This window comes from Augochlora pura, chromosome 2, assembly GCF_028453695.1.
Source record: "Augochlora pura isolate Apur16 chromosome 2, APUR_v2.2.1, whole genome shotgun sequence".
NCBI lineage: Eukaryota > Metazoa > Arthropoda > Insecta > Hymenoptera > Halictidae > Augochlora > Augochlora pura.
The window spans coordinates 1,602,770-1,621,797 of NC_135773.1; the positions used below are offsets into that span (position 1 = coordinate 1,602,770).

Below are 19,028 nucleotides of genomic sequence, written 5' to 3' on the forward strand. Positions count from 1 at the left end.
AGGGCGGCGATGGTTGGGGGTGAAGAAGCGGGGCCAGAGGTTCGGGTCGAGAGAGCGAAGCGAGGAGGGTCTGCGAGAAAATAACGAATCGACGAGGGGGAAACGGTGGAGAAAGGGAAAGAGAAAGAGAGCCCCGGCGATGGATAATTTCCATGGAATCGTGGTAAAAACGGCTGCGGTAAGTCCTGGGGTTCCGCGACGCGTACGATTCCCGGCGTTTGGCCTTGGATACGAACCGCTTTCGAGAGTCCCGCCGCACGAATCTATCGGGGCCGCGGACTACGTGTACGTGTTCCACGCGAAAGGATTTCCGTGACGCGACGCCGTTCTCCGAGGAAGGGGGCGACTAACGGAGTACAGTCGATATCGCCGAACACTAGTTCTTTGCTCGTGTTTCGCGTTTCTTTTTGCAACGGTAGCTCGCCAACGACCCCGCGGCCTGATAATTGGAAGCGTTCAATTAGCGTGCCTTAATTGTGGAGCGAGCCACAACGCAGCCGCTGGTTCTCGAACTACAATTAATGGGTATCACCTTTCTAATTAACGAGGAACGATGCTCGCACATAGTATCGATCCGGGCCAGTGATACCGCGGGTAAAAAGGGATCGTAAAGGTCGAGAGACCGGGGCGAAATCGAGACGGGTTAGCGCCGTGTACACTGCCGTTCCGAACTTGTACTCCCGGTGGCCTGTGCGAATCTTTTCGCTCGTCTTTGCCCGCACCGGAAAACCAAATGGAAACCTGCGTGCACCGTTCAGCTTCTTGTTAGTGCTTAATGAAACCGAGGAATTTGGCGTGACATTCGGTTGGAAAAACTTTTTAATGGTTGCAGGTTAATCAAACTGTGTCGCGTGCTTCTGTGTACAGCATGCCGAAAGGAAATAATAGAAATGGGAAAATTGTAGTTACAGAACCCATCAAAATGGCGAGTTGAAAATGACAACCTTTTTAATTGACGATTATTCGGAATGTAAAGATACATTTATAAGTTATTTATTCAATATATCAGAATAAATATCTCACTCGCACTAAAATCAGAATAAGTGTCTTATCGTTATTTTTACGAACATAAAACAGCTGCTTCTAGTGCTCCATAAGGTTACTGTTAATATTCTACATCTTTTAGAAAATGGAGAGCATATTCGACTTTGCGAAAGGAGTACTACATGCTTCGCAATAATAAGCGTACACAAGGGTGCTGCAATTAATTCTACAGACATTCGTGCAACCCTCGCACAATAAGACATGATTATTAAACAAGAATTCACCAAGAAGTTGAGTTCGTTAACGAAGAAGATCAGATTCGATAAATTTCAGTACCATGTGAGACATTTAATTCGCTTGTTTCTAAAATTACAACGTAGGCGTACTGAAAAGACGCGTAAAAACATGACGTACAATGCCAAAAATAAAAACTGTTACGGCGCAACAAAGAATTCGTATGTCAGGTAAAAAGTACCTGACGAACGACGCGGTACGCCGACGCTCATGCAAACTCCGAGAAAACCCCAGAACGTAGGCGCGATCATGCGACCCTTTGTCGGTTGGACATAGTAAAAATTCTAAAATAATGCTAAGCACCGATTGGTGCGCTCTGGGGCCACCAAATTGGTATAAAAGGTCCGACAAAAAAAAAAGACACATTCAATCAACTACAACTATACAACGCAGAACCGCTGCGTCCAACATTAATATTAAAGTGATTTATTGTAACTTGACTGATTTATTTAAACATTCACTTGCGATTAATTTCTCAACGTGAAGTCGAGCGATAACCGAAAGCATCTTTCAATTAAGTTGCCTCAGAGCAACTTTTATTTTCGCACGCGCCGAAACAAAAACTAACGACGAAGAATTAGAAACCTGTCTCGTAAGGAACCGCAATGGAAAGTCGAGGCACTTGCGAGAGCGTAGTGCGCGGAGAATAGAGAGGTCGCAGGATTCGCGTGGACAGGGAGGCGTGATCGCCACCACTTATCACCATCAGCGACGATCTGCAACGTGCATCGCGTCGATTACACGCCGTTTCGCCTCCATTCCGCGGTCTTTTTTCCTCGTTCACATTTTTCCCCCCGTGTTCTCCGCGCTTTTTTTCCTCTCTCTCTCTCTCTCTCTCTCTCTCTCGTCTCCCGCTTTTTTTTTATCTTCCCGAGAACGTCCACACGCCGCATCGACTCGATCCTTAACGCGTGCGCTCCGGCTCGCACGCTCGCTAGAATTTATTATCGGCCGCGCGCGCGGAAGCAATAGGTCGGGGCATTATCGAGCAATTCGTTTTGACGTATCGATTTAACTCCATCGCGGCTCTCGCGCCCCCTTTGTCCATTATTCCGCGCGGATACGTTTATCCCTTTTATTTTTCATTCGATCGACACGGTATTAGACCCGTTCTGCTTGTTTTTATGAAATTTCGCCCGCAAAGGGATGTTATTTTTCTCTGTTGAGCCATCCCCGCGGCTAACACGGCCGATGATAGTTTCGCGCGGACACCGATTCCACTAAATTGCCGATCGACCGGTTCGCGGCCTCGTCTTTTCAAATAAACGTTCGCTTTTCCTATTCTGCTCGTGACTTCTTGGCAACTATTTTCCGTTTCCGCAGCTTACTTCTCGAACGTTCACTGATAAATTGAATTTACCGATCCGTCAATTTACTACAGATAAACTGAAATAAAAATTCAATTAATTGTTTCTCCTATATGCTATTCCGTGTTTCTAAATTTACACATGAAATTTTCTATTTTCGCAAGAAATTTTTCAGTTATTTTCGTGATACATCTATCGATTGAACGATTTATGACAACTAAGCCGAGGTAGAAATTAAATTAATGTTTGCTAATACAAATATCCATAGCGAATAAAGATCCGCAAACGACGATACAGGAATTTTTGCGTTGAAATTCGCGTTCAAGCAGGAATTATTCCGAATATACGCACGCGCGAGGAGGATGACGTTAATCGTTGGGAGAATCCGCGTTAGTTAACACCGGGGTTACTAAAGGCAACGCGTCCGTTATTGTATTAATATTGGATTTCGCAATTCGACGGACCTAGTTAACCCATCGACATTCATCTCGGAGAACGGCTGATTGTTCCCGACGCCGGCTGCGCCGAATATAAAGCGGAAACTGTTCCAATTAGGGGTGAAATACCCAAAGAGGAAAAACCTGTAGATCGTCATACTTTGCCGATTCGAATCGTTGTTAAATTTTCAACGAGTTTCAAGGATCGACTTCGCCTCTTTGGAGTCCGTCTTATCAAGAATAAAATCGTGTTCGTTACTTTAGGTCACTATAGAGATATCTAGACACTGTTTAAATGCTAAGCATTTAATAAAAATTGAGTCTTAAGATGAAGCACATAAATATCTTTATATATTTTTCATAAATACGATATGATATAAATTGTATGAAAATTATATCAAACGTAGCTTGAATTTATCAAAAATATTATTTTTAATATTTTGTCTATTTCAATATTGTTCTGTCAAACAATACGTACTACACGTATATAATACCTGCTACGTATTTTTCATGACTGGTAATTTAATCGTGTAATTTATTACTGTGGTTTATATTTCTTTAAAAAGCATGTCTTTAATTCTAGAACGCCCCTATGGGGTTGCCGGCGACTCCACATTTTTTAAATATCTTCAAACTTGTAAATAATACTAAAACATAGAGGTTTGCTTTGCCTGCGTAACTCATACTATACTCCATTTTCTATTTTAAAATTACTAAATAATATTATTGATTACTAAGATTTTATTTTGAGTCGCCGGCAACCCTACTTTCTCATTTATGCCGAAAAATAAACGGGGATCATTGCAGGGTTAAAAGTATTCGAAAAGGTGTGTTCCACATTCGTGAAAACTGCAAGCTCGTAACGTCCGTTAATTAGTTGATAAGCTTCTGAGCTCGAGTAAACAGTCTCGGTCTAACGATCGCTAAACCAATCCGCTGTCAATATAGCCGAACGCCCCGCCGAAATCCAATTTGACCGTTAAATAAATCATGTGCGGGGAAATCGCGACGACCTAAAGAGCACAGCTGAATTTTACATGACAATGAATTTCGAGGTTGAACGAGGCGAACATTCTCTTGACTCTAGGGTGAAATGGTGGGCGGGGGTGTGTGGGGGGAGAGGGGGAGGGGGAGAGGGGGAGGGCGAGAGGAGCGGAACGAGATTACGGGGAAAATAAATCGGATAAGGACGACGCGACGGTGGGGTAAGAAGAAATGACAATCGCGTAAGATGCTTCTGCTTTTAGAGCGCCTCGGTTTCTGTAATGAAATAATCCCGGCGTATGGGAAGATGGCGGGGCGCGCGGCGATGGCGAGGTTGCGCGATGGCGAAAGACGACTTCCGGTTAAACTGCATTTCTCGGCGGGAGAGAGTGGTTCGATTTTAACATTTCCTGCTTTCTGGCTTCGTTCCATGGCCCCGTTCCGCGGCGCTCGTTTCTCCATAGCCACCGCCGCCGCCGTCGTCGTCGTCCCCGCCCGACATAGCGGACCACCACCCTGGGCCACCCCTATGCAATATCGGATTCCGATAAGAATTCTGCGCAAAAGGAAAACGAGGCCCGACATTCCTTTTCCAATGACGTGAAACGATTAAGCTCTATGATCTTCGAGCGGAGCGGGGCTCAATGATGTGACTCTCAATTTCAGACGAAAGGGTGGCCGGCTGTAATTTAATTAAAGGCTGAAATAAAATGCTGCGCGTTTCGCTCCCGCGAACACGAGTCCTGGTGTACGAGGCGAGTCCGGCCGAGTCGGCCCGATCCTGGCAAAAAAGGAAACACCGAAAGGCCGACGCCGCCGACGCCGCCTCCGACGCCGACGCCGTTCGAATTCTATCCGTTGCATTTTTCAAAGGGGAGCATAACGTTTGTGCATAACGCGCGAAACAATTGCCGGATACCCCGCTCGCGCTCCGTTCGCCCGGCGTAATTACTTTGATCTTTTCTTTGATACGTTTCGGCGCTGCTTAATGTGCAAGCCGACAGACAGAAAAAACGGCCGGCTGTTTTTTAATGCTAAATACCTCGCGGCGAAAACGCTTCGTTCCGGAAAAGTTGCTATACTTTTTTTCCCCGCGGCTTTTGTTCCGGTTCCGGGCGACCCGCGTGCAGACCCGCGCCGCCCGCGCTTACACCGTTACAGTGAATTAAAAATTCGTGTCTGGCCTTCGTGGATGTAATGTGTCCCCCGTTAAAACTGCGCGCTCTGCCCGCGAGAACGCCAACCATTCTGAGAGATAGCTCAATTCTACTTGAAGCGGTGTAATTAAATTTGCTACGTTCGTGTTTGCCTTTCTACGAAATTTGATTATAAAAGAGAAAAATGGTAAATATTGCGCGACGAGCGATTTTTATGACATTTATGACATTCGGGTTGCGCGTCAGAAAATATATTATATATCCACGAAAATCGATAATACTGCTCTTTTATTTTTATAACAAGCATGGAAATAAAATCTACCATCGTTTCGTTCTGCAAAAAGCATTATGTAAAAATGAGATCGCGAAAAACTGAAAGGAAACAAACGGAAAGGCCGAGCGACACCATAGCGCGCGAATATAGGCTAAAGATATTTTGTTCGCGAATTTGCGCGACCAGAGGGGCACAATTAGAGGGAAATGACAATCCTAATTTCCCGCGAATACTCGAAGCAGAAAATTTCGATATCGGAGGCCTCGGTGGCACGGCGTTGCAGGCCCAGCGCAGCGTGAAAGTAAATTTATCGAGCGACTAAATTTAACAGTTTGTTTAGCGAAACGCTTTGAAATTCAATATCCATCGGTTATATCGCAATTACCTTTTAGATTAGCATAATACTACTTTATTGAAAGCCGCCGCGATTAAACCTTCATTACCTCGGCTACTATTTGCCGAATGGAAAGCACTGTCGTCGATAAACGATAAACTCGGCAAATATAAACGAAATGAATCATGTTCGTAAGCGTTGTCCTGTCGATTCGGTGATTATGACAATAGCTTGTAACCGCGCCGCGAACGCAACACCATGCTCGTATCTTTCGAATTTAGTCGTTCCTATGGACAGTCCATGAACCAACGCGGAAAATCGCATAACCGTATAACTTCTCCTGACATTTGTTTGCTTGATCCGCCAGCGCGCGCTCTTGCCTATGCAAGCATAGAAATAGAGCAGTCGGAAAGTGACAAATGTAGTTAATCGTCTTGATAGTTTTCTTAATAAATAGATTAATTTATTTCGACTTAAAATAATAAAAATAAATCGAATAAAAAGCTAAATCAAATACGATTCAATAATATGGCATCGACCTAACAAAAAGTTGACTTACACTATTCGAACGGCGCATACGACGAAGTAACCGCGATGTCGCGTAAAATACATAAAACAATACCTGTATTCTACGAAAAAATATTTTGTCTTTAAATTACCAAAGCAGCTGGAATGCGACAGAGATCGATCGGTGGAGCACCCGGTACATTGTCTTCCCCCGTTTCGAAGACAACATAATTTCGTGTATATCTTTTCCCGTCACAATAGATGTATCAGCCGTCTGTTGTACGTACATCGTACGAGTGGTTTCCCCGGCTTGTGTATCCTCTAGCTTTTATACGTCGCCCTCGCCTGTCTCTCTATTACCGGAGCCGCGTAGCATTTTGCTGGCATTTACCAAATTAAGAAGGGAGCCTCACAAAAGGAAACGCCAGTGAATGGCCGATGGTATATACAGCGGCTGGTAGAGGAGGTGGGTCGTTGGAATCGAATCAAGAAATAATACTTCTGGAGTAATGATGCCGGGGACCCCCTTCGGCAACCCTCTGCCCGCCCCCGGAGGAGGCACCCCCTTTTTTGCTCCTCGTTTTCAAGAAGCAACGATTTCCCGTGGATTTTATTAAGAGTTACGGCAAGAGATTTTTAGGCTGATTAGATGCGAGGAGAAGGTGCATCGAGCGGAGGTAAAAGATTAAATTTTCCGAATCGGGATGATCGCGGGCTCCTCGGGAGTGCTTTAAACGAGGGGTCCGCGGGTGGTATCTTTACGAGGCATCCGAAGGAAGAAATGTATTTCTAACAGCGTTATTGCCAACCTTATTTCCCTGAAATTGGCATCACGCTTTTCCTTTAAATAGCTCGCGACTCTATGTCTGTTGAACGATGGAATTTAATGAACGGCTCGGAAGTCAATGAGATCGTTATTTTAAAAGGGAGATAAATAAGAATCTTGCAAATTAGCTGTACAAAAATAATAATGCCATGAACAATGCAAAGCAGAATTTTTATTGTAAGGTAACATATAAATAAACTTGACCAGCAGAGAACAAAAGGGAAATATCAATATTTCATTTAAAAATAGCAATTCTTAATAAAGAATTTTGTTTAGTCAGTCCGTCGTCGATATATATGCTGCTACCTATTCTTCATACGTGAAAACAACTATAATGATTTGTCGAGCGAAGACCCTAACGATAAAGACATATATGCAATGCGCAATTTTCAAAGAAAAGTGAATTCACACTGATCGTCTTCCGAACCGTCCATACGTAATTAAGATTGATTTACGATCCCATCGGGATCTAAAACTGAAAATAATTCATTAAAACTCGCGAGCTACATCGGTCAATCTTGATTAACAACCTGCTTCGTTTACATAATCTATGAATCTTAATTAATTATAATACAATCCGTCTAAGTGCTCGCTCCTCCAATCAAAGAATCCCATTACCAGAAAAAATGGATAATGAAATAACGAGCAACGGGACACCGAACGATGCGAGCGATTTCACGGGATTTTGACTAGCGAATTAATCGCGGCTGCAGAGAAAACGGCCAATTCCTTTCCGTTCGATCGTGAAGATTAATCGAGAAGGTTCTTAAATGTTCGGCCGGGCTTCAACCGCGGCACTTGTTTTGCTTGACTCGCCCCGAACGCCACGGTGCCCCGAAGGTTTCAGTAAATTACCTTTCTGCAAATTGAAACGTTTAGCAAACGAAACCTGGTCATCCCCTCGTGCGCAGGGGAATGATCCGGGCACATAAACGCCGTATACATATATTTCAGTGCTCGAGCTAAGAGTGCGTGCAAATACCGCGGAAGGGGGCCGATTACGAAAAGCAACACAGACGTACTCGACCGAGCTCTCGTCTAGACGAGGGATGAAAAACAGCGATCTAATCAAAATCGAATTCTGTAATTACCGATCCAATTAAACCATTCCAAATTCCAACAATTTAAGTATTGACTCGTCACAGCAGAAATTTTATAGATAATTTACAGAGTTTTATTATCATAGCGTTGCTGGGATTTAACCCTTTGCACTCGAAGCTATTTTAACTGTAAATGTATAATAAGTTTCCTGTCTCATAGTATTTATAATCTATGCAATAAAGTGCACTTTTGTACGTACGAAATTGATTCTTACGACTCACAACAACGGTTTCACTACTCGACAATCTTTTAAATCTAAACTTTATTGTTGTACAAATTATTTTGGAATGTTATAGAACAATTTTTGCTTCAGAGTCGCCATTCGAGTGCAAAGGGTTAATTCGATGCATATAAAAAATGCTACTCGGTGATATAAGTGTTTCAGAAGAATAATCGATGTTTGTAAAAAGAGAGCGACATAAAGCGCTGTGACATTACTATTAATGTATTGGACCACTCTCCACTTGTCAGAGCATGTACGTAAGTCTATCATAGTTGTATCGCGAAAGTATGTCTATTCCACTTATCCGACTATAGGCAGACGTAATACTACTTTACGAGAAAATAGCTATCTTTTGTTCTACATAACTAATCATAGGTTGTCCCTATTCTTCTTCTGTGACAGTAAATCGACTTTACTCCTTTTGTCTGATCACAGGTCGTTCCAATTCTACTTGTCTAAGCAAAGCTCGTTTCTATACCGCTATGTTTGGTAACAGGACGTTCATTGTCCTATTTGCTGAAACTCCGTTCTGTTTCTACGAACTTTATTCCTTTTGTCCGACTACCTGTCGTCATCATCTGGCCATAAAACGTGCCCGTGCCACTTTCCTCGAATATAAGCCGTCTTTTATTCCATTTGTTTAATCATGTATCCTATCTGTCCAGTTTATACGACAGTGGACTATCTTCATTGCTCTCGTCCCTGTTTTACTTCTAATCAGAATCCAGGTAATCATAAGTATACTCTACTCTATTTCGAGTTAATCGAATATTTAGTTAATGTTCTGTGCTGAAAGACAACTAAACAATACTTCTCTACGTGACAATCCTAAATGAAATTATTAACCTTAGTTGAAACAACTTGAACACGAGTGTAATATTTAGTTTCATTGAATATCTCATGAAGCTGCTTTTCATTATGAATTATATGACTGTTGGTATTTGTGAAATAATTATCATAAATAATTGCCCGTAAATGATATGTTAAGAGTAATCAATGGACTATGATTTTTTATGCAAAATAATAATTGTCCGGATCAATTATAATATTCTTTCTCTCATAAATCATTTTTGTAAATTAATACGTCAAAATTCTTAATTTCATTTAATCTAATTCTCGGGTTTACGTTTCACCATTCTATGTCAAGAATGCATCAAATCCATAATCTAGCAATCAAATAAATGTCCCTAAGAAAAGTTACACGCAACAAAGTCTCAGAAATTCGAATGTCGTTTTCGTGATAATCTCAGGATAGTTCCAACCAAAACGAATTGCTCTACGATGCAAGGTATCGTGGTAAAAGCATGATCCACGCACATCGAATCTGTCGGCGATTCACTGGAACCAACTCTGCGATAATTATCATCCGGAAGCCATCGGATATGGGCGCAGGCCGCTGTAATACATCGAGTATTTCAAAACAGGGATTATCCGATGTTCGATGTCACCGAGAAATTTAATCAATCGGCACGCTCCGGCCCGCTCCGACGCGTGCACACCGCGCAGAATTTTAATCACGGGAATCAGAAAAATCTGTTCCGCGGCACGTACATCTACACGCGCGTATCTTTCTCTCCCTCCCTCCCTCTCTCTCTCTCTCTCTTTGTCGCGCGGCGCGGCTGAATCCTGGGCGCTTTGACGACGAGTTGAGCGCAACTTTTACCCGTGGGGATTTTCATCTCGCGACATTTTATTACGTGACAAAAACGGATCAGGGATCGAGCGAAGGAGGGGGGCGAAGGGTTCGGTAAAAAGAAAAGTACTTACATTGCGCCAACGTATAGGGCGTCCCTCTTACTGTCCAGGTACAGTGTCCTGTAATACAGCGGCATCTTGTCGCCGCAGCTGAACTCCCTCACGTGTTCTGCAAGCAAAAGTAAACAAAGAGATTAAATACCGTGTCGCCAGGAGCGCGCATTCAGGATCGCCTCTCTCTCTCTCTCTCTCTCGCTCTTTCTTTCTCTCTCCCACACCCACCCTCCGAGGAAATTCATTTCTACGACCCTTTCCGTACAGACTGACGGATCGTTAGATTTTCATTACGACTTTTATAATAACGCTCGCCTTTCTCTCTCCTTCTCCCCCTCTCTCCTTCTCTCTCTCTCTCTCCCTCTTTCTTCCCTTCCATCTGTCTTTTTGTTTACCTTAGCTACGAGATAGGGTCGCGCCGTTAAGCCGAGCAAACTCGACCGTCGACTTGTGTCTCTCGCCGCCGTCTGAAACTCGTTCGAATTGCACGGCACGTAACGTCGCGGACGATGTCTGTCGTATCATCGTCATACTTTTATTGAGGGATGGCCCGTGTCAGATCGTGACGCGGCAAACGAACGACAATTGAAACGGAGCGGGCTTCGGGCCAGCCGGTTCAACGCCATAGAAATCCTTGCACGTTAATTCCAAAGTCGCTACGGAAATACTTGCCGGTTGTTTCGCAACTATTATTTTAACATGCTCGTGTTTCAACGCATAAAGTGCATTGCTCTCTCCATCTCTCTCTCTCTCTTCCTCTCTCTCTGTTGATTCGTGCAATTGGACTCCGCTGTCGCGCTAAAAGTGCTTACGAATTAATTGAATACGTTTAACATGAAACACGAAGTCGCATTTATTATGCGAAACACGTATGTAGCTCGCGCCGAGTTCAGTTCTCAAAATGTCGCTTCAAAATATCACTATCGAGGCCCGAAAATTTAAGAATATAGTTTAAACAATACCAAACATTATTTCCTCTATTAGAAATTGATATCTCGTATACACGTATATCGAATTAATTGTTAATTGTCTGAATTGTCTTCCTGTGGCGATATCGCTTCTACGAATATGTTAAGGGTTCGTCATAGAAGGAACTCATGGTGTTCTGAATGAATCTTATCAAATTTAACAATTTCGATTGTGTTATTGATTAGAATGTTCATCGTAAAATAAATAATATATATCGTATATTGAAATCATACAATAATAATAATAATATATATCATATATATGAAATGATATGCATTTTTTAATGGATTTAGAAGTTAAAGTTTTACTGAATATTTATAGACCCAGGGTTAAGGGTTAAGATAAAATCTTCGTACCAAAAGAGACTAAACCATTCTGCAATTACGTCCGCGCAATTAAAAGAAACAAATTCGCATGCCGCGGAAAAAATCGCGACAGACAATTGACTTCCAGGCAGAGGCGACGCGCTTACAGCACACTTTTCCAGCAGCGAGGTCCGAGCTGATCGTTCTCAGACGTAATCTAGCGACCTCAAAGAGCATCCAGCTCATTAAGTCGGCGCAGCACAATGGCGCGATTAAATCGCTAGCAGTTCGGCGTGCTCGCACGCGGCAGGTTAACGAGCCCCGGGCTCGGTCGAGTCGCATGTTACAGGGGGGGGGGGGGGGGGGGGGGGAGGGCCCGGCGTGGATTCCGTCCGGAAGATAAAGCGGGAGACAGAGACGGAGATCAGAGGTTTTTGCATTCATTCATGGGTTCGCGGCGGTCCGTGGTGTCGGCATAAACACGGCGGAACCGGGCGAGCGCGAAAGGGAAACGAGAGAGAGAGAGAGAGAGAGAGAGAGAGAGAAAAGGAAGAGGAGCCGAGCCGAGTCGTCGGGGGCTACGGCCGCGTCTGGGAACCCCTTTCATTGGACGTCGGCCCCTCCTGATACCGTATAAAATATAGTATTGTTCGCGCTCTGTTAGTCTAGAGTGGTGAACGAGTATATTTAGGAAAGGGCGGTTCTCTTTCATATGTTAAGCAGATCAGTGTCGGACGAACGAGATAGAGAGCGAAAAGAAGTGGCCTGGGGTTGCAGAGTGCCGCCAGCCGCGGGCCCGTGCCCTTTACTCCCCTCGAGTCCTATACTCTGTGCACCCCGAGCACCACCAGCGCCGCCACGAGCACCGCGTTTCGCGCGCGCAAACCTAAATGATTGCCGGCTCGACTTAATGTTGTGAAAAATAGCCGCACGTTGCTGCTCCCGCCGCATCCTACCGATATTTTTCTTTATAAAGCGCGCCCGCGGCCGACGAGATGAATCCAATTTTTCAGAATCGCATAATTCGATGCTTTCCGCGCGCGCCCCCGCGATTTATATTCGCAGCGCTCTCGCCGTTCCCCGCCCTCCTCCTCCTCCTCCTCCTCCCCCGGCGACCTTCAGACCGTTGAATCTCGGCGGGCCGCGCATAATTCGCGGGAGATTTTCAACGGTGATTCGCCGCCGGCCGATCTCTTCTACGGTTCGCCGTCGAAACTCTGCGGGTCTCCAACCTGTCCGCGGGTGCCGCGTCTTTTCTTTAATTCCCTTCCGTTCGAGCGTGCCCGGGAACCTCAAGTCCGCTCGGATTTAATGTCTGGACCGCCGCCGCCGGCTAACCGGAACCGTGAACGGAATATATTATGCCGCGAGAACCGACCGTCCGTTGTTATATTCCGACGTGATTATTAAAGCTTTATCGTGACAATTATTCGCGGGACTCGGACGGTCCTTCATTATTCACCGAGCGGCGGTACCAAGATCGTTTCTTTGAGTGACGCGCGCATTTTTGGACGGTCGGTTGTCGGCTTCCGGAAATGTCAGATGCGATTACGGATGCCAAACCCGATTAAAATAACTTCTCCGCTTCGCCGTTCGAAACGAAAGGTATTTCCGACATGGAATATTACTTTCTCATTGATGTAAGAATAGTTTTTTACCGACCGATTACGAAGTTACGATAGAAAAAGTTGGGATCCGTCCGATATTTAAATTGAAACCTATTTTATTTTCGAAACCATCGGTAGTTCATCCGGTCGAAAGACCCGTCACTGTCTTAGACGTTTCCGGCGGAGCATATTGAACCTTTGAACGAAAAAAAAGCATTCGACAGTTTGACGATCGAGATTCAACTGAAGCTTGATATTAGATAGCATACAATATTTTTGTAAGGTATCTAATTGCTAAATTCATGATTATTTTACGATCGAAATTACTTGACGCTCTGAAGTCGATGCACAAAGCTGTACGCAGCTGCGTCCTATAAATTACAATATCTAGAGTTTTGCTGCCCTCGCGCCGTAATTCCCAAAATAGCAGTTCAGGTGCGGCAATAAAATGATTCCCGCGACTCCTTAATATTCAATCGAAAGGAAACACGGTCGTAAATAGAAATAGGTGCGCCGATAAAATTAGAGCCGGCGGATCCCATATGGGCTGTTATGCTTGACCGAGCTTGCGGCGGAGCACGCGCGTCAGTCAGTTCGTTAGATCGACGGGAACCGGAGGCTGCCTTGTTCCCGAGGGGGAGACGGAAAATTTATCCTCGCCCGCGAAATACGGAGCTTGATTTTTCCGGCTCGTCAGCGCCACGGCCCCGTGTTCGTCGCGAGCGTTATTCTGATTTTATTGCCGCAATAAAATCGTATCGCTCCGCGTGCATGGAAGATGATGCCGGCACCTGCCTCGCCGCTCGTTCGACCAGTTGATATACCTGCTGCCCCCTCGGCCCCCGTTTTCAGAAAAGACTATTCTCGACGTCCCATAAAAACGTCCGTCTCGGCGATCGTCGCGCGGTTTTGCTCAAGATCTCGAATCCGGCTGCTCGAGTCGACGAGTCGAGGATCCTCTCGGCCGGGCTCTGAGACTCCTCTCGGTTCAGCTGAGAATCCTCTCGACGACGTTGAGAATCGCTGTTCATTGAGCCGCCGCGCCGCTCGACCGTACGGCTGTGAAATTAATTTTACGTGCGGATCAGAGACAAAGCGACACGCTCGACTCCGCCTTCTATTTCCGTCTTTCATTCACGACCCGCTCGCCGGCTGAGAACGGCACGCGTTACTTCAACGATCGTCCCCGCGCCACGTCCGCGATTCACGGCGACGACAATGTCGAAACTTTCCTGCCCGCGCGACTCCTTCAATGACCGCGAGCCGACGTTCATGCGAAAATGTGGACCGTCGCGGCTATATATGGATCGCTCGATACTTTCAATGGATCCGCGAGTACTGTCAATAATGTTCATTCACTCCGTCGTCTATTAATAATCTCCTCGCGTCGCGACGTACTGCAATGTGCCTCCCCTATTTTGTTCGACGTTCTCGCGCGACGTTTCTGGACAAAAACGACTGCTGACGTTCGTATTTTACTTCGAGGGGGGGCATCGTTCTATGCGCGACAGTGAGCAGTACATGGAAAACTTACTTCATAATTTAATCGGAAAACCGAACGAATTTATTAACTGTCCAATTGTCTTTGTGTCATTATTCTTTGCAAAGGCGTATAGTATAATAAGTTAGTGAAACAATTTATCAGTTGAGAAGAAATATAAATGGACATCGTGATGTCTTTTCAAATAGGAATTTAATAATATTCAAGTTTAATGCGTATGCAAAATTTAGCCGCAAGAATATCAGTGTGTGACACACGGATCCAGACCCGACGAAATTTATGCACATCGATGGCGGGCGTGATAATAATTGCGACAGTTTTTATGACAACAATGCATGCAAAGGCACGTGTATTGTACCAAGTACGTGTAGACAGGTCAGACGATATCGTGCATTTATTACATGCACTTATTGTTAGAGAAATATTCGTGAATTGTATCTCCGAAAGAGGTCAAGGAAGGGAAATGCGCTGTAAACGTAATTCATGATTGGATAATCCCTTTTCCGCAGGTTCCGCTAATTTTGCATGGTATTGTCACTGGCACGGAACCAAGAGGCGATAACATTCGGGGCGGAGTGCCCCAGAATCGAAGAATTGCTTGTTACGTATGTTAATCGCTCAAAAGTGACTACTACATATTTGTGCCGAGTACGTATATTACCTCCATTGCAATAAAATGTTTTATAAAAGTGAATTTTTATGAACTTGGTGAAATTCAATGTGAAAATGAAAAGAGAGAATTCTCGCAGTAAATCTGCGCACGAAAACGTGTCAGTCTTTTGTAAAATTTGTTACATTAGTTGTAGATCATTAATGTAACATGATTCATTTTAAAATTGAGACAAATAAGAATTTAATAAATTGTCTGTAAAAGATAACAAAACCACAATTAATACGAAGTACAATTTTTATTTTAATTGAGTAAAGAAAGAAAATATATATTACTATTTGGTTAGTTTACTTAATTCTCTTTATTATGCTCAGTGCTATATATTATACTATTTATTATTTATTTACGAAGAAATCGACTGTATTAATTTATCGAACGAAAGCTCCTAAGATGTGTTTGCTCTGCGTCATCAGAGAAAACTCATTTTATAAGGATAATGGACATCCATCGATCGTCTTCGGAAACCGTCCACGCATTGTCGAATGTTCTTTGTGTATCGACTATAGTAACTCCAACACCGTTCGAATAACCATGACGCATCGAGCGCTGAAAAATGCGCAAAAAAACAATCGGCGTGTTTGCGCTCGCCGCGAAAAACGATTTGACAAACAATGGGACGGTCCGCGTCGAATCAAAACGGTAAACGGCCGGAGTCGTTCAAAGTTATTTATGCGACGGCCGCGCAAATAATTGTTTACGTTCTCCTTTTCGGGACAGCGCGCGCGTGAGAGCAGCTCACGGTCGTTCCGCGTATTTGCCAAGACGATAATACACTAACCGGGGGAATGTAAATCGCTAATTGCCAAATATTTGCGCGAGCCGCGAGAGTACCTTTGCTCGTCGGAGCTGCTGCGAGCGTTTAGGCTTATCCTCTCTCGCATCATGCTCCGCGCGCGTCCCAACTCAAACATCTCGACACGCCGCGCGGCAGCGTCGCGCAACGCCGCAAATTCCTATTGTAAATCGCAACTACTAAACGGATCGCGAAGTTCGGTCGGCCGTGGAACCGGAAACGGAAGTCGAACGGGAAGCGCAGGTGACTGGCCAGAGATAATAAATCCCCCGAAAGTGTTGTCCACTGTAAAATACACCGATAAATTCGCCCGCGTTATCTGCAAAACCCTGTGACAATACCGAAAGCACTCTCCCCTCTAATCTCCTCTATTTGAAAAGCTCCTCTCTAGAATTTCAGAGAGATCGACATCAAAATTTCATAGACAGGCTCAGAATTTTTATATGAAATTTAATTTTTATCGTTGAAATTGCTAAAGCCAGAGAGAAATTGGCGATTGCTTCGGAGTTGATAAAATTTAGTAGATTAATCGAAAAATATTTGGGTAAAAAGTGCTGAAAATTCCAAATTAAAAATTTTGCTAATACAGTAGAAATTCCTTTATTCGAACATTTACTTTTACAATGTTCCTATATCCAAAGTTTCATTATCTAATCATGATATTTAAACACATTATTGTCTTTAAGAGAACTTGGATGAAATGTTATTGTATCAAGATATTACAAAAATAAATCTACGATAATAGAGCCTCTATTCTAATTAATTCCAATTTCGTCATTTATCAAGAACGACGTTCCCGACTCTGTCGTTTTAGAAAGAACAAACAGTTCCAGGGAAATGTTGACGGCGTAAATTTCTTAGGACGACTTCGAGTTTAATTATTCGGGCGTAGATTGCCTAGGAGCCGTCGAAAAATGTCTCGGGGCATCGTGCAACGATAAGATCGTTCCACGGGGTGGTTAACGCGACGAGATAACGCTTAACGACTCCGCCACCGGAAGCTATCCATTTGAATTCGGTGGTTCCGGCAGCGGCTTAGCTCGTTTAGACAGTATTTCTCAATTAACCGATGGTTTTCTCCGGGTTTTCCCTTGTCGTTGGCTCCGCGAGCCTCGTAATCGCATTCATTAGGCTCGATGGAAAAGAAGGGTTGCGACCAGAGGGTACCGAAGGCCGCTAAGCAACAGCGTCGAACTAGATCCTATCAACGAAATGCGAATGCTCTGCCCTGTCCACGGACCCGAAATATCAAAATAATTATTCACCATCGCGACGCCGCCGATAACCGACCTGTCGTCGCTCGCCGGCTACGTTTAACCCCTTAGCGTACTTTGACGAGTCCAACTCGTGATGGAAATTACTAGTAATAAATTATTAAGTATGGATGTTATTCTGTTCCTTAAAATTTGAATAAAATTCTAATCCCTTGTTATTAATATTTAAGCATTCTACTAAATTCAGGCACGGTATAAATATTAATGTTCTTCTATCCCTTCTAAGAAATTATAACAATCGAAAAATTCCCAATCGCAGGAAATGCGAAGAAAATGGTACGTCAAGGGGTTAAGCGGCCATTCGTTAAATTACGAAGCCGCTGTAACCGGACTTTTATTAACGGTGGATCTACGAAGCAGCAACGTGGCTATTTCACATTATCAGAGTAACGAGAATATATTTATTCGGATTTCTAGCGAGTTTCGTCGGATAACGAGGTGTTAATTTTGAGCCAAGCACCTGAATTACCTCCGCTAATATTTCCAGTCAGAGAAAGTTACCGAATAGAATTTCAAGGAAAATCATGTTCGCGGAGAGGTACGATTTTATCTCGGACGTGCAGAGGATCTTCGAGCGTCGCTGTTTTATTTCTACTCGTCAGAATTATTTTTGAAAGAAATTTTTCTTTGACTCCGGTCAATTACCCTTGGCGCAGCACACTTTTACTTTGCACAACGATCCGGGGTCTAGAAAGTACGGTGAGAAAATCTTCAAAATGTGCTCCACCATTCCATTCGACTTCGAATTAATTATAATTAACTCTTCTATTAATGTATCTAAAAATTAATTTTTCTTTAGTCGTGTAAACTTTATGTCGTTGACATTACCACGTGAACACGTACGACTTTAACGAAGCAATTAGAGGTTCTTTACGATCATTTGCAGCGGCAGGTAATTCGAGCGATTTATCCGGGAAACGCGCGATTAAAAATACAATGGAATTCTTTCGAAAATATCCGGAGCGATTAAGCTCGTGAAAATAAAACCGGCAGAAAATCGGCCGTGCCTTTCCGATTCGAAGGAATTCGGTTGCCGGCGGTGGTTCGCACGCGCCGGTTCATCGATCGGCAGAAATTCCGCGACATATTTTACTTTTACCTTCGTTAACGAATCCCCGATGCGTCGAAAATGCGCGTGCCCCCCCCCCCCCCCCCCCCCCCCCCTCCGCCGTTGTGCCCGGGGACCGTGCCGCGAACACTTTATGGACCTCCGGTCGCAGGTAGGGTGCAGGTGGAAAGCACGGTGGGAGGGCCACAGAGTCATTACTTGTTACCGAGCAGGAATTCGAGTACTTTCTGCTCTAATTACGCGGACTCCGCCCCCCTCCCCCCCTCCAGGCCCGGTACTCCCGTTTCAACGAATTTTTTTTCCATTCCTCTGCCGGGTTCGAGCATTTTAAACGAGGACCGGACGGAGCCGGCGTTAATAATTAACCAAACACCTACGGTCGAAGTTTAACGAGCAATTTGACATATTAACCTTTTCGGTAATTAATAAACCGCCGCGGAAGGAGATTTTAATATGCAACGCGCGTACGCGGGGCCGGATTGAATACCGCGCCGATACGTACACGCGTATAGATTTGATTAATTAAATTATTAATGGGATCATGGAAAATGAAACGAAATAAATTCGCTGTTATGTAGAAATCGATCGTGGAAGACCCGGTGGGCCGCGCACTTATTGCTGCAATTACCGACATCACATTCACCAACCGTATTAAACACGGAT

At 44.2% G+C, this 19,028-nt stretch overlaps 1 protein-coding gene across 1 annotated transcript in view; it reads right to left on the reverse strand.

Annotated features, from left to right (window-relative positions):
• The window catches only part of Sema2a (Semaphorin 2a), a 298,531-nt gene that overhangs the window by 78,078 nt on the left and 201,425 nt on the right, over positions 1 to 19,028 (reverse strand). Inside the window, exon 2 of the mRNA XM_078192888.1 lies at positions 10,196 to 10,292. Within this exon, the coding sequence (XP_078049014.1) occupies positions 10,196 to 10,292 (97 nt within the window). The remainder of the gene's footprint in view (positions 1 to 10,195; positions 10,293 to 19,028) is intronic.